At 43.0% G+C, this 14,119-nt stretch overlaps 1 protein-coding gene across 1 annotated transcript in view; it reads left to right on the top strand.

The window, feature by feature from the left end:
• Positions 1–8: 8 nt before the first annotated feature.
• ATP11A (ATPase phospholipid transporting 11A) overlaps positions 9–14,119 on the top strand; it is a gene marked incomplete at its 5' end in the record, with an annotated part of 136,343 nt that continues 122,232 nt past the window's right edge. Inside the window, one exon of the mRNA XM_023752473.1 lies at positions 9–68. Coding sequence (XP_023608241.1) covers positions 9–68 — 60 coding nt within the window. The remainder of the gene's footprint in view (positions 69–14,119) is intronic.

Below are 14,119 nucleotides of genomic sequence, written 5' to 3'. Positions count from 1 at the left end.
GCGGGCGTGCGGGCGCGGCCGGAAGATGCCATGGACTGCAGCTCGTGCGGACTCTCGTGCAGAGATACGTAAGTGCTGCCCTCGGGAGGACCGGGAACCGGGCGGGAACGGGACCCGGGGAACGGACCCCGCCGCCCCTCGCCCTCCCTGACCCCGCTGCGGCCGCCAGCCCGGGGTCCCCGAAGGCTCGGGCGGCCTCCTGAAGCCGGCGGTCTCCCGGGGGACGAGCAGGACGCAGGGAGGACCGACGGAGTTTGCACCCTCGGGCTTCCGACGGGGGCAGCGCGCCCGCGCTCGGCCCCGGCCCCCACCTGCTCCCGGTGCACAGCCGCGTCCCTCCCGGGAGCCCGCGCTGGGATGGAGTTCGGGGCCCAGGGCTGGAGCGATGTTCAGGCTCGGCCCCCGCCTGTCACTAGTCCAGGCGGATTAGGAGGTTGGGAGGGTTACACTTCTGCAGGGAAAGGCGGTGATTTTTGCGTGTGTGCCACACCACGGGGGGATCCAGCAGTGAAGTTTGGAATCTTACATTTTTCCTGAAAGTAACCAATCAGCTCAGAGACCCCGGGTGTTCCGAAGTCCCCCTGGAATCCACGTTCCGTGGTGACCGGGTGGTGAGGTCAGGGGGAAGGCCGGGAGGGGGAAAGTTAGTTTCGTTCGACATCACACCGAGGGGAAAGCTGCGTGCGGCCGTGACCGCCGGCACTGGGTATCCAAAGGGGGTGTGTGTGCCGAGAGGAAGAAAACGCTCCGGACGGTGTTGTTTCCTGGCCACTGTCTTTCACAAAAGGCTCCTTGTTCCCCAGCGGATGCCGGCCCCTGCCCGGGGTCAGTCGCAGGTTGGAGAAGTCCAGCGCACAGAGGTTTGGGACCCGAAGAGGGCTTTATGATGGGAACTTCGTTTTTACCCTGGTATAGGAATTACCTTAGGCAGCCTTTCATAGTTATGAACTTTCTTTGAGAAGGAGATCTTGGCACAAGGTGAAAGTTTCTTTTCATCCAAGGGGAACCCAAATCAATGCTCTTCTCCTGAATCTAGTCACTATCTAGAAGACTCAGAAGTCTAGGGAGGTTGTGTGCACCTTTCGAAGTCTTCCCTTACGAAAGTCAGTTACCTTCAGTGGAGAGAACTTCTCTCTCTCTCTCTCTTCCTCTCTCTCTCTCTCTCTCTCTCTCTCTCTCTCTCTCTCTCTCTTTCTCGATTCTAGCTTAGCTGATGAAAGACTTATGTTATTTCCCAAAGTCCATATTGTAATGTGAGTGGTAAACATCAAGTGCTACCTTTGTTTGTTTGTTTTTTACAGTAATAAGTTTTAGAAAAATCAATAATAGTGACGATAGGTAACCGGACTTATAAAAGAAATGCTTTCTTGGCCAAGAACATGCTTTTCTCTGTATCACCCCGGAGGTGTGGGTCTCTAGGCCAGTTATTGTCAAACTGCCTCGGTTTCCTCAAAGGGAAAATGCCCCCAAACTATTTTTTCGCATTAATTTTAATCCTCTGCCAACTCTGACATTTTGCAGTAAAAAGAAGGGTTGAGTCGTGAGAAGCAAAGCGCAGTTTGGGCCCCATGAGAGGCGAAGGGTGGGTGGGACATCTTTCCTCTTCCTCTGACCTGGCCCAGGTGCCCTGACTGGTGGGTCTGACCTTCCCACGCGTTCCTGACTCCTTTATCCTGAGACTGGGCAGACGTGTCCAATCTTTGTGTATCTTTTACTCCCTGACTTCCTCCAGGCCTTCGGCTGCTTTTTGTGATATCAATCTATAGAAATGTCAATGTGATTTGCATTTTAAAATTCCCTTTTGCTATGTTATTAGACTTAAGAAAAATTTTTTCTCTCAAATCCAAGTGGTAAATATTTTTTAATGGGCTTTCCCAGCATATGCATTGTTGGTAATGTCCCTGGACTGCAAGTTATGGGATACTATTATTATGTCTACTTTTCTGCACTTTTTTTTTTTCAGTCTGGCCATTTGGCTACTACACTGTATTCACATACAAAGTCATTCATTTCTATGCTATTAAGTTCATGTCCATGCTATTAAACTAATTTGACCTTTCCCAGAAACAGTTATGATCTGTTTTCTGATAATTTGGTTATCTTTCCAAAGGTCCTACAATATAATGTAGGGCCACATTATATTTCCTTTTGCTAGAGGGGAGGAATGTCTGGAGTTGACCATTCATATTTTCTGCAGTTGTGGCTTAAATCCTCTTCTCTGGTAGTGATCACATAGCCAGAATTTCTAGGAGAAAAATAACTCAGCTGCTTCTGATGCATGAGGATTGCCAAACGATAAAGAAGTCCTTAGAAAACATTGCTGTAGGTATTTTATTCTAGGTTAATCCCAAAGAGATAGAATAGACAAATAAATGAGAGAATTCTGTTTCAGGATTGGCTGTATATACAGCCACAGGTTGCATAGCATATATTACTGGTTGTTTGAATGTCTGGCGGGATAGAAGCCATTTAGAGATGTTTGGTATTTATAAATGGCACAGTGCTTATGTATCATGAAGTAGTTTGATTTGTGTGTGTGTGTGTATGTGTTTGTTAATCCTCACCCGAGGCTATTTTTTCCATTGATTTTTAGAGAGAGTGGAAAGGAGAGGGAGAGGGAGAAACATCCATGTGAGAGAGACACATCAATTGGTTGCCTCCCGAATGTGCCCTGAACAGGGCCGGGTATCGAGCCTGCAACCGAGGTATGTGCCCTTGACCGGAATCGAACCTGTGACCCTTCAGTCGGAGGGCTGACGCTTTATCCACTGAGCCAACTGGCTAGGGCTGATCTGTTTGTTAAAGAAATTTTTAACCAAATGGATAAAAACCTAATGTTATCTCCTTTTTGGAGATGTGAGGTAGAAAACAGATTCAGGTATGTAGTTAAAATTCTTAAAGAAACCAGTGTACCTTCTTGAGTTACCTATAGATTCTGTAGGCATAGTTACAATGTAATCTTGGGCAGGTTGCTTCTTTTTCTCTGCCTCAGTTTTCTTATCTGAGAATAATAGGAGTACCCATTTTATAGGGTTATTTTGAGGACTAAGTGAATTAATACAGGCCTGGAGCTAAGAATGGTGCCTGGCTCCGGGGAAGTGCTCAGTGAATTTATCACTACTCGCTGTTAACATAATTTTGTTAATTATGCTGTTAACATAATTTTGGGAAGGTGGGCAAGGAGAGAGCAAGCATTTCTGTTGGTCAGTTAGCAGGGGCCTGGGACGTGGTGAAGAGGTAAACTGGGCGCCCTGCTATTGAGCAGTGTGTAGGCCTCAGATAAGATCTGTCAAACTTTAAAACAAGGTGTGCTAAAATACGACAGGCCAAACAAAAAGTCTACAGGCCACGTTTGGCCGTAAAATTTATTTATGGGTGAGCGTTCTAGGCCTGGACAACCTCACTGGCAGGACGCTTCCTTTCCTCCCTCTCATCCACGCTCCACCTCAGTGATGGCGAACCTTTGGAGCTCAGCGTGCCAGCATTTTGAAAAACCCTAACTTAACTCTGGTGCCGTGTCACATATAGAAATTTTTTGATATTTGCAACCATAGTAAAACAAAGATTTATATTTTTGACATTTATTTTATATATTTAAATGCCATCTAACAAAGAAAAATCAATCAAAAAAATGAGTTCGCTTGTCACCTCTGACATGCGTGTCATAGGTTGGCCATCACTGCTCCACCTTTAGGAGATTTGATTAAAGTTCAGTACATCAAGAGCTTACTTTAGTTGTGTCTCTGTCATTTGTTTTCAATTCTTCAGCCTGGATATTGCTTACTGGTTTTGTTTTGCTGCTTGTCTCAGTTTCTACTTGTTTCCATCTTATAATGTTTGCTTTCTGGGATACTTCCTACATTTTAAGATTTTAAGATAGCAAACTTAAGAAAAACCTGGTGGTTTTCCTTGCTGATAGTAGATATTTGGTTTTGAAGCAGTTTGTTACATCAGGATTTTCTTTATAAGGGAAAAAAAATAAACATTATTAGTCCCTGGAGAAGCATGGCTATGTTAGAGTGCTTTAAACCTTCTAAAAAGTTCAGCCACTTTTATTTTATTTATTTATTTTATTGTCTAAAGTTTTATATATGTCTCCTTTTTCCCCGTTTGACCCCTCCCCCCAAATTCCCACTCCCGAGGGCAAGCCCCCACCACTCCAGTGTCTGTGTCCTTTGGTTATACTAATGTGCATGTATACAAATCCTTTAGTTGATCTCTACTACCCCCCCCCCGCCCCCCCCCCCCCCCCGGTTGACTTTAAGCTTAGGATCTGGATCTATTTTTGGTCATCAGTTTATGTTGATCATTATATTCCACATATGAGTGAGATCATGTGATATTTATCTTTCTCCAACTGGCTTATTTCACTTAGCCTAATGCTCTCCAGTTCCTTCCATGCTGTTGCAAATGGTAAGAGTTATTTCTTTTTTATAGCGGCCTAGTATTCCATTGGGTAGATGTACCAGTGTTTTAATCCACTCATCTGCTGATGGGCACTTAGGTTGTTTCCAAATCTTAGCTATGGTGAATTGTGCTGCTATGAAGTTCAACCACTTTATACATGCACATGTGTCTACTTTTGTTTATTTATTTTTTTTGTCACCAAATGGTACCTGTGAGGTTTCTTGTTCTAAAAGGCAGACTTATTTGTTTGACTCAGTTATAACACTTTGTTTTAAAAACTTAAAAAGCTGCATACTTTTGGAGTTGTCTTTCCTAATTCAGCTTCACATGTTGAAACGGGGGCCTTCCTGTTGTTCAGCTCCTGGAGTCTACACCACCGGATCGCTGAGTTGAGCCACTTTCACCACCAAGGCTTCAGGTGTTTGAAATAGGTGACCCTTAGGCGTATTATCCATGACTAATGGTTGGTCTGGCTCTGGCAGCATAAAGCAAGGCTGTAGTACGGCCTTTAAAGCGTTTACACACGCGTTTACCAAGCCCAATACCTGTTTCCAGGACTCGTGTTTTAACTGGACATTTTAAAGCATCTGCCTAGGTGTATAATTCAACCTTGACATTGCAGCTATTAAGTTAAATTGTTTCTATTGTTTTTTCAAACCCCTTTTAATGTCTGCTTATTAGGAACAAGGGATCTTGAGGTGCTTTTATTTCATGCCAGAGGGCAAATTTAATAACACAGGAGAAAAGGAATGTATATTATTGGGTTTTGCTATAGTCAGTTAAATTTCTAGGGATGAGAAAACTGCATTGAATCCACTGACGAACATACCTGTTTAATTATACAGGAAGTTCTCTGTTTGCAGGTGTGCTGGGACCATCTGTTCCAATGGGCTAATATGAGATGGTTAGATCCCCAAGTCCCAGACTTACAAATACTTTTTTAAAACCAAGTTAAATGTAGGCAAAAATGCTATTTATGTGCAATGAAAATCAATGAAAAGCAATTTTTACAGCACTAGAAATTCAACAGGATTGGATAGGGGATGTTTTTGCTTTCACTTGGATACTGGTATCTGAGGAAAACAAAATAGATTGTGGAGGTCAAAGTTCAGCATCAAAGCCTACCAAACTCCCGGTTCAGACTCTGCCTTGGCCTCTGATTGTGAAACCAACGTGGGCAGGCTGACTGATGTCTTCATGCTTGGTTTCATCTTGAAATGGAGGTGATTATTGGGCCTCCCTGAGGGGTAGCTTGGAGGATTGAGCAGGGTGCAGTGTTTGCATAGGTAGGTGCTCAGGCAAGGGACATCTTGTTTGAAATGTGGATTTAATGCTGCTCAGCAACCCTGCGATTCTCATCTGCTTTCTCGGACCTCTTAGACCCCTTCTTTTTCATGTGGAGAATGGGCGACCTTGCCTTGTATTTCATGGAGAGAACTGCAGTCATCAGACGAGGCTCTCCCTCCCACTCACCTGACCAGCTCTTCCCTTTTTAGCTCTTGCCTCCCTCCTGGTGTGGGGCAAGGACCTCGTTCTGATAAAGGCCTGTCCTATAGTTGCGCTTTGGGTACCCCCACAGCCCTCCCTGTAATACGTAATCATACCTTCAACCTTCCTTTTTTTAAAAATAAACTTTCTTGACCCTCCTGATGTTGTTTCTTTCACATCTAAACTATTTTCTTGTTCTATTTATTTTTTAAATATATTTTTATTGATTTCGGAGAGGGAGAGAGAGTAGAAACATCAATGATGAGAGAGAAACATTGATCAGCTGCCTCCTGCACACCCCACACTGGGGGTTGAGCCCACAACCTGGGCATGTGCAATGACCAGGAATCAAACCGTGACCTCCTGGTTCATAGGTCGACACTCAACCACTGAGCCATGCTGGCTGGGCTAATTCCTTGTTTTAGATGGTTAAAATGTTTACTCCATTTATGTGATTCTTTAAAACATTTTTTAAGTTAAATTTATTGGGGTGACAGTTAATAAAATTATGTAGGTTTCAAGTGTACAATTCTACATAATTAGTCATCTGTATATTGCATTGTGTATTTACCACCCAAAGTCAAATTTCCTCCTGCCACTATATATTTGACCTAGACAGCTAAAGGTGGGCACTCCCTTCACCATCTCCATCACCTCCCAGCTGGCTCCCTCCAGCGGTCACCTTTCTGCCCTCATGCTGGAACCTCAGACACACCGAATGTCCTTACGTACCCGCAGCATACATTTAGTGAGTGCCTTTGGTAAATCTGTGAGCCAAACAGGAAGAAGACACCAAATCCTTGTCCCTATGGCACTTACCTTCGGAGTGGGGCCTGGCAGGCAGGAACTATCACATGAATAAATGTTGGGAGTGTGCTGGAAAGTGATAGGTGCTGGAAATGCTAGAGTGGAGTGGGGGCTGTAAGTCGGGATTTGCAGGCCTTACTGAGCAGCAGCCTGAAGGGGTGAGTGACAGACCACCAGGTGTGCGTCCCAGGCAGAGAGAAAGGCCGTGGAGTATAAAGTAGCATCAGCAGCCCCTCGGCCTCTCCTGACTGTAGACGGCCCTTGTCAGGTCACCCCTGCCCCTTTTCCATCAACACCTCTGCCTAGGAGGACACCCCAAATACCTTCTTTACGTTTGTGGGTCCCACATTGCTTTCTGAATCTCAGCTTCTCTCCACTATGTCCGTCCGAACAATCCTGGTGCAGGGTGTGGTCGGCACTCCGCCAGCATCTGCTGAATGAGTGATTACCCTTCTTACCATGATTGTTAATAAGGACAGGGAAGAAGTTTCCCTTGGGCGCTTCTGAAGGAAACTGTATGGTGCTTCCAAGGCCTTGAGTGACCACTGACAGTTTTTAAAATCATGTTTACTGTCACCTCAAACTTTTGGATTCCCTTTCCTTGGTATATTTCATAGAGTTATAAACGTGTGGAAACGAACTGGGACGGCCTCTCACTTAGTAAACAGTAAATTGGAGGGAATGAAGTCCCCAAGGTCGCCGCTCATAGTCCCTGCACCTCCAGTGGGCCAGCCTGACTTGGTTAGGTTCCGTGTGCAGTATGTCCCCGTGCCTGACCCGGTGCTCTCTGTGGATTGTGGGCTCACCTCTCATAATGGGGGACCCTAGGATTTGTTTCCTCTCCTCTTGCCCTCATTCCATGGACCATGGGGCCTGGGAAGGAGAGACCAGCAGGAGTGCCCCTCTTCTGGAGTCCCGACAAGAACAAGTGCTCTGAACGGGTCCCTGATGGGACCCAATCTCCCTTGAAACAGTGTGCAGAACTTCTGCATATATGCTTTTTGGTTTCTGGGCAGGGGTTTCCCAATTTTTGTTAGCTTCTCAGAGGAGTGTCTGCCCTCGTGAAAGCGAAGAACCCTTGTCGGAGAGCACAGACAGGACGCCGGCCCTTTGAATATGTTACCGTCGGCCCATTCGGTGGCTTTAGAACTATTTGAAATTCTTGTCAACATTTCAATATGGATGCGTCTACATAAATTTCCCCACTTTTGGTACAATGTGGCAATGCCTCACTGTGTGGCTTCCCCACGACCACAGCTGCTGGAGCCAGCAGCCACTCCCAGAGTTCAGTGCTGTCCTGTGGCTTCCTGGTCCCTGCACCTGAGCTGCTTGTGACACGCCCTCACCCCCCAGGCAGCATACTGGCTCTTCCTGTTTCGGGTGGACACTTGAGGAGCTTAAACGCAAACTGTTCACATTGTTTTGCAAGTTGCTTAATGTGCTTTACCTGCTTTTGTCCCCTGATGTGCTCTCTTTGTTTTAGAATGTACCTGACTATGGTCGCCAAGAGCCCAGGAGGTTTCTATTTCCTCTGGGGTATATCCTGGGAAGGAAGCCCTTTTAGCAGTATCTACAGGAGGGTAGTTGGCTTACTCATGCTGGCACGCCCGGATAGGAAAAAAACCAGAACATTAGACAGAGAACCAAAAGAGAGGATTTTAGGTTTCCTCTATCAACTGTTACTTTTGTAACCTGGCCAGACCCAAACATGTGAGCACTGTGGGCAAGTTAATCATTAGTCGCCTCTTCAAACCAATCCTTTAAATAGTTTTCCCACCTTTTTTAAGTGGAGTGGGAAAAAACTCATTTTCTATGAGTAAAAATGATCTACTTCTTTCTTTATGTTCCCCAAAAGGAATTTGTTAGTAACATATTTATACTTATTTGCAATTACCTTTTCTTTCAGTTTTTTTAATCATACATAATTTAATTGAGTTAGTCATTCTCTAAGGATAAAGCTAATCTAAGTGGATATATTTTTAAATTCCTACTCTGAATGTATTTATGTGGACACTTCTGACCTCTCCTGATTTTCTGTCAGCAAAATGTTTCCCATTTTCCTGTGGTTTTAATTTTATTTTTTATGGGATTCAGAATCAGAGCAGTTCTTGGGAGGCACATTAAAAGGTTTACAATTGAGACAATAGAAGAAGTCACTTTTTCCTGGGAGACAGCAGTATGCCATGCATTATTTGGTATCAAAATTTCCATTCTCTGGCTGCACTCAGGGTTGGCGGTCCATTGAGAAATTTGCAGTCTGTTTTTTTTGCATGTAAAAAAGAATTTAACAAAGATAGGCTGCCACTGGCAAGAAGTTCTTTCAACTTCCATTCATTTTACTTCTGCTCTGTTGCGGCAACACCTGTCTCATGGATTTATGTAATTGGTAGAGACCAAAGTTAACCAGAACCTCACTTGAGATTCATGCCAGCAATGATCTTCTAGATCGGGGTGCCAGCAGCCTTTTGGATGGCAGCCCTGTCTCTAATCCTGCTCTGCGCCTGGCAATTCACTTAACCCCCAGAGGCAACTGTAAAATGACACTAATGGCATTTGTTGTCTCTGCTTCTCTGGGTCACGAGGACCAAATGAACTCATGGACGTGAAAATAATTTGTGCCTCGTAAAGGGCTGTAAAAATAACTCAGGAAAGCTCTGTCAGTTTCTTGTATATCTCATGTGGCAAAGGTAATTGTTTTTGGCTCAGAAAGGGAATGGAAATAAGATCGTTTTTCCTGGTTTACAAGACAAGAGAATTTCAAGAGAAGGTTTGTTCCTTGTGAAAAAGACTCTTTGGCCAAAGGCCAGTAAATTAGGAGTTCAACAGAGGTGGGAGAATGGGTAGCCTGGGAATATGGCATCTCCATCCTTATTCTACTTGTCCCCTCTCTTCATACCCCCCACAAGGGAGTAAAGTAGAGGACTGCTGTGAAAGAGACCCTGGTTACTGTACGTACAGGCACCTCCCTCAAGCAGCCTGGGACAGCTTGGTGCCCTTTCAGAGAGAGAAGGGAGCTGCCCTTCATTCATGTCTGCTGTGCTGGGTCCTCCCCAAGAGTTTTAGCCAGAATCTCTCACTTTATCTTCACAGCACCCCTGAGAAAGAGTGCTGTGTCTGTTCTGCACAAGAACACTGACCCCTGCGTGGCAGATACAGGTGGCCCTTTTGTCCAGCTAACTGGTGCCCTGTACATTCGGGTGTGCGTGTAAAAGGTTTATCTGCGACTAAGGATGGTCAGGTGTGTAGTTTGCCTGGTTCAGCCCCAGTTTATGTTGTTGTCCTAGTATACTAATTAAGAGTGTCCTTTTTTTGCTCACAGTTCACTAGGGAGATCACTTCATTAAAATTTCTCCAACTCTTTTAGTTAGTTGCTGAATTTATCCCCAGGTGGACCTGCATGGACCTGCTTTTCCCTTTATGAGCTTAGATTTCAGTAAACTGCTGAGGGGGAGCAGTCTACCTGCGCGTTGCTGTAGCTTTTCAGGAGGATGTGGAGGCCAGTAGTAAACTAAAGAATAAAACTCTTCTTTGGAGTCTTCAGATGTGAAATCCAGAGAAATTAGGGTTCATTATCAACATCTGCTTCTAGGTACATGTATGCAGAGAAGGAGAGAGAGAGAGAGGAGGAGGGAGGGAGGGGGGAGAGAGAGAGAGAGAGAAAGAGAGAGAGAGAGAGGGGAGAGAGTTAATAACTTTATTTAATCTTAATTACATCCTAAAATTCCTATCTCTAAATTCAGTTACATTGGAGATTAGGACTTCAATATAAGAATTTTGAGGGAACAAAATTCAGTCTATAGCAGTATACTATTAAAAGTAGGCACTGATTAGATTGTAAATACTGAAATAGGTGGGGAATGTCAAAGAGGAAAGTTTGAAAAAGCACATTACTTGCTTACTGTTTTATCAAATAATTACAGAAACAGATGTTCCACAAAATCTGGAAAAGTAAAATGAGATAAACATTTTGTGGGAATGGGTGGGTTTTTTTTTTAAATTTAGGCGATTGGACCATTATTAAATATAATAGACCACAACTTCTAAGATTTGATCAGATCTACCTAAGGTTGTATGCATTTGTATATTTTCCTTTTCCTTTTGAGTCATCTTCCTCCCCACCCCTGCATGAGGTTGGCAGGAGAATGGTGGTTGGTATTTAAAAAGGCTATACTGCATATTGTTTGGGGTTTTGTATTACAATCCAAATCCACAGCGTCTGGCTGTTGACAGGACAGATGTCACGATATATGACACATAACTGGATTGGACACATTTGCTTATTACATGGAGGCTGCTGGGCAATGATCCAGTTCTTGTAAATGGAATTGCATTTTAGGGACTTTCTGTTCTGTTGACCTGCCTCTGTACAGGATGACATTTTACCTTGGGCAGATTTGGAAAGTGATAATTGGAAGTTGAACTTGAAATATTAGTTAAATAATAGGGACATGTTATCAATCTCCGGGATTTTCTGTAGTAGTGGGACCAAAACATGCTGTTAGCACTCATGCTATGTTACCCAAACTTCTGTTAACTTCATGTGTTTTCATGGCAGTCTGTAAGTTTTCAAATCAACTGTCTATCTGTTTTTTTGTTTGTTTTGTTTTTAAATCACAGCCTTATTGTCTTTCATGAAATATTTGCTTATGCTGTTATAAAGCATATATCAGAGATTATATAACATTTTATGAAAGTATTATCAACTTTTGGTCAGGAATATGGCCTCTGATGATTGTTGGAAGAGTTCTAGATACTTTTCACTCATTTTGCCTACAAGTGCAAGGCTGAGTGGTTCCAGCCTTAAATAGAAACCACAAATAACCGTGACACTATTTAAAGCCACAGTGGAGTGCTTCCACCTCACAGCATGGTCCTCCCTGACTGTCTGTGCGAAACGAAGTCCTGAGTGGAGGGATGCACTTACTGAAGATCTCAAGTTTGTATTTTGGGAGATGTGAGTCTGAGATTGGCCTGTTGGTGGCCCCCTCCCTCACACCGGCTCCACGCACAGGGGCAGCTGGCCTGCTTCTCCTTTCTCTCTGCACAGACCTCATGGCTGTCTGGAAAGGAGGCTGCCATTTCCTGGGCATTACATAATCTCCCTGCCTCTGAGAAAAGAGGATTCCCTCCAACCTATTTTCTGCAAAGGATTAGGGACAATGAAGTTTTGCCATTAGAATGTCATCTAGATTTTTGTGTAATTTTTCGAGGAGGTCTCAGCAGTTGCTCACTAAAACACAAGTATGGTGATAAAATCCAGGACTAATCATTGGTGTGGCAGAGATGCCATTTTAGGGTAAACCAGACCTAGATTTATATGTCACTTTCAGATAAAATACCTGATAAAATATCTGAAAGTCACAGATAAAGGCTATGCATGTGGAATAATTTAAATTACCTTTTCTTTTTAGAAAGTGTTTGAAAGTAGTTGTTTTGATTCAGATATAGATAAACCATTAAAATGTTAGCTAACCATGAGGTACATAATGCATTTTTCCCTGTAATAATCAACTTTGATATAAATCTGAAAGCAACATGCATACAAAGAAATGATTGTCATGATGGCGAGAGTCCTCATTTCTGATGTTCCTTAACTAATTTTACCATTTCTCTGATGAAAAATGAGACTAGAATAGGCAGCCTCATGGCATTGAAAAATATGTGTAGGGGTAAACCCGTCAAGATTCTTGTAAGGAAAAGTATTTGATGCACTTAGTACATACTAGGTGCTCAACATGTTCATCAAATACTTATTGAGCACCTGCTGTATGCATTGGGGATGCACAAACACCCTGGATCTCCTGGAGACTGCATTTTGGTGGTAGGAAATAAGCACATAGCATGCTGGGTATTAGAAGTGATGTGGACAAAAATGAGATGGAAAGAAGGATCAGGAGACATGTTGGGGTGGTAGAGAAGGTGAGGGCTGGCTTCCATGGGAATGTGACAGGAGCCAGGTCCCTAGGGGACCAGGGGCTAGGTGGTGGGTGGTTCCAGGCACAGGAAGCTTGAAGGCTGGATCCACCGAGCAGCCTGATGGAGGAGGATGCAGGGCCTGAGGGGAAGGGTCCATGGGAATGGGGGTTCAGGGGGGTGTGAACAGAGAGATGGCTGGTGAGTTATATCTTATTTAATAGGAGCACATGGCCGCCCCTCAAGTTTCATGGCTTAAAATGTGGCATATGTTATATGTGTTGCTTTTTTTAATAAAGTTTTAAATTTGTTTTAAAATTATATGGCCAAATGAAAATGTTACATAATAGATAAGTTAGGATGATTTATAACAGTATAAAGGTGTGTTGATTTATTGAATGACTATATAATAAGTTCGTTTATGGACAATTTTTTTTATTGTGGTAAAACATATTTAGCGAAATTTACCATTTTAACCATTTTTAAGGCGGTGTACCATTCAGGCTTTAAGTACATTCATTTTGTTATGCAACTATCACCACTATTTATTTCCAGAACTTTTCCATTATTCCAAAACAGAAACTGATTTATGGGCAGTTTTAAGTAGCTTATTCCACATTTGGTATTGTATATCTTGCTTTTTTGGAAACGTTTTTTTTTTTAAAATCAACGAAAAAGATAATCATTGGGTTGTGAGAAACATATTGAAACCTAAGCACTAATTAACTTTTAATGGAAAATGTACCCAGGTAGGAGGGATTTTTTTTCTTTTACATAATTGGTGGTGGTAAGTTTTATTGTAAGTTAAATATTTGAATTTGAGGATTCATTTGAACTTTGTTTTGCTTAATATATGTTTATCGAGAACAAATAAGAGCCATGATTATTGTTCCAGAGAAGAAAATCTGACATTTGCTTTAGAGTAATTAATTCTTTAATAAGAGACAGAATACCTTAAAAAGTATGTTTAGTTGGCAGTACATTCAGTAACACAGTCATCCTGATAAGTTTGTGTATGATGTTATAAAGTTGCATTGGCTTTTTCCTAAGTGCATTTATGAGAAATTAAAATATTTTATGTGAAATTGCTTCCAGAAACTTCATTCTGCTGACTGGTTTGGTTTGAATAAGTTTTCCATTTTCAGTTAATTCCTTTACTACCTATAAAATTAATAGCAAATAGATTATTTAAAATTACATTGGAGAATGTTTTTCTGTAAAATTGTTCGTTTTATGAGAAGCAGTTTTCTGTAATTTCTACTGTAAAAGGGATATGAGATTCTTTTTGTTCTTAAACTGAATTCTTTGATTTCATAAACTGTGCCGTTGCTCTTTAGAGAACTGTCCGTTTTCCCTCCCGGTGCCCGAGCCCTGGTCCTGCCAGGCTGCAGGCCAGGCACTCTGCCACAAGGCACATAGCAGGTTGGAATTGGGGGCCAGGTTTATGTGACCCCCAGTCCTCGCTGGCCTGCAGCAGTTACCAGATCTCCCATCTCCCCTCCGG

This window comes from Myotis lucifugus, unplaced genomic scaffold, assembly GCF_000147115.1.
Source record: "Myotis lucifugus unplaced genomic scaffold, Myoluc2.0 scaffold_33, whole genome shotgun sequence".
Lineage (NCBI taxonomy): Eukaryota > Metazoa > Chordata > Mammalia > Chiroptera > Vespertilionidae > Myotis > Myotis lucifugus.
The sequence above is the reverse complement of the archived record's forward strand: the minus strand, read 5'-3'. Positions and strand labels throughout refer to the sequence as shown.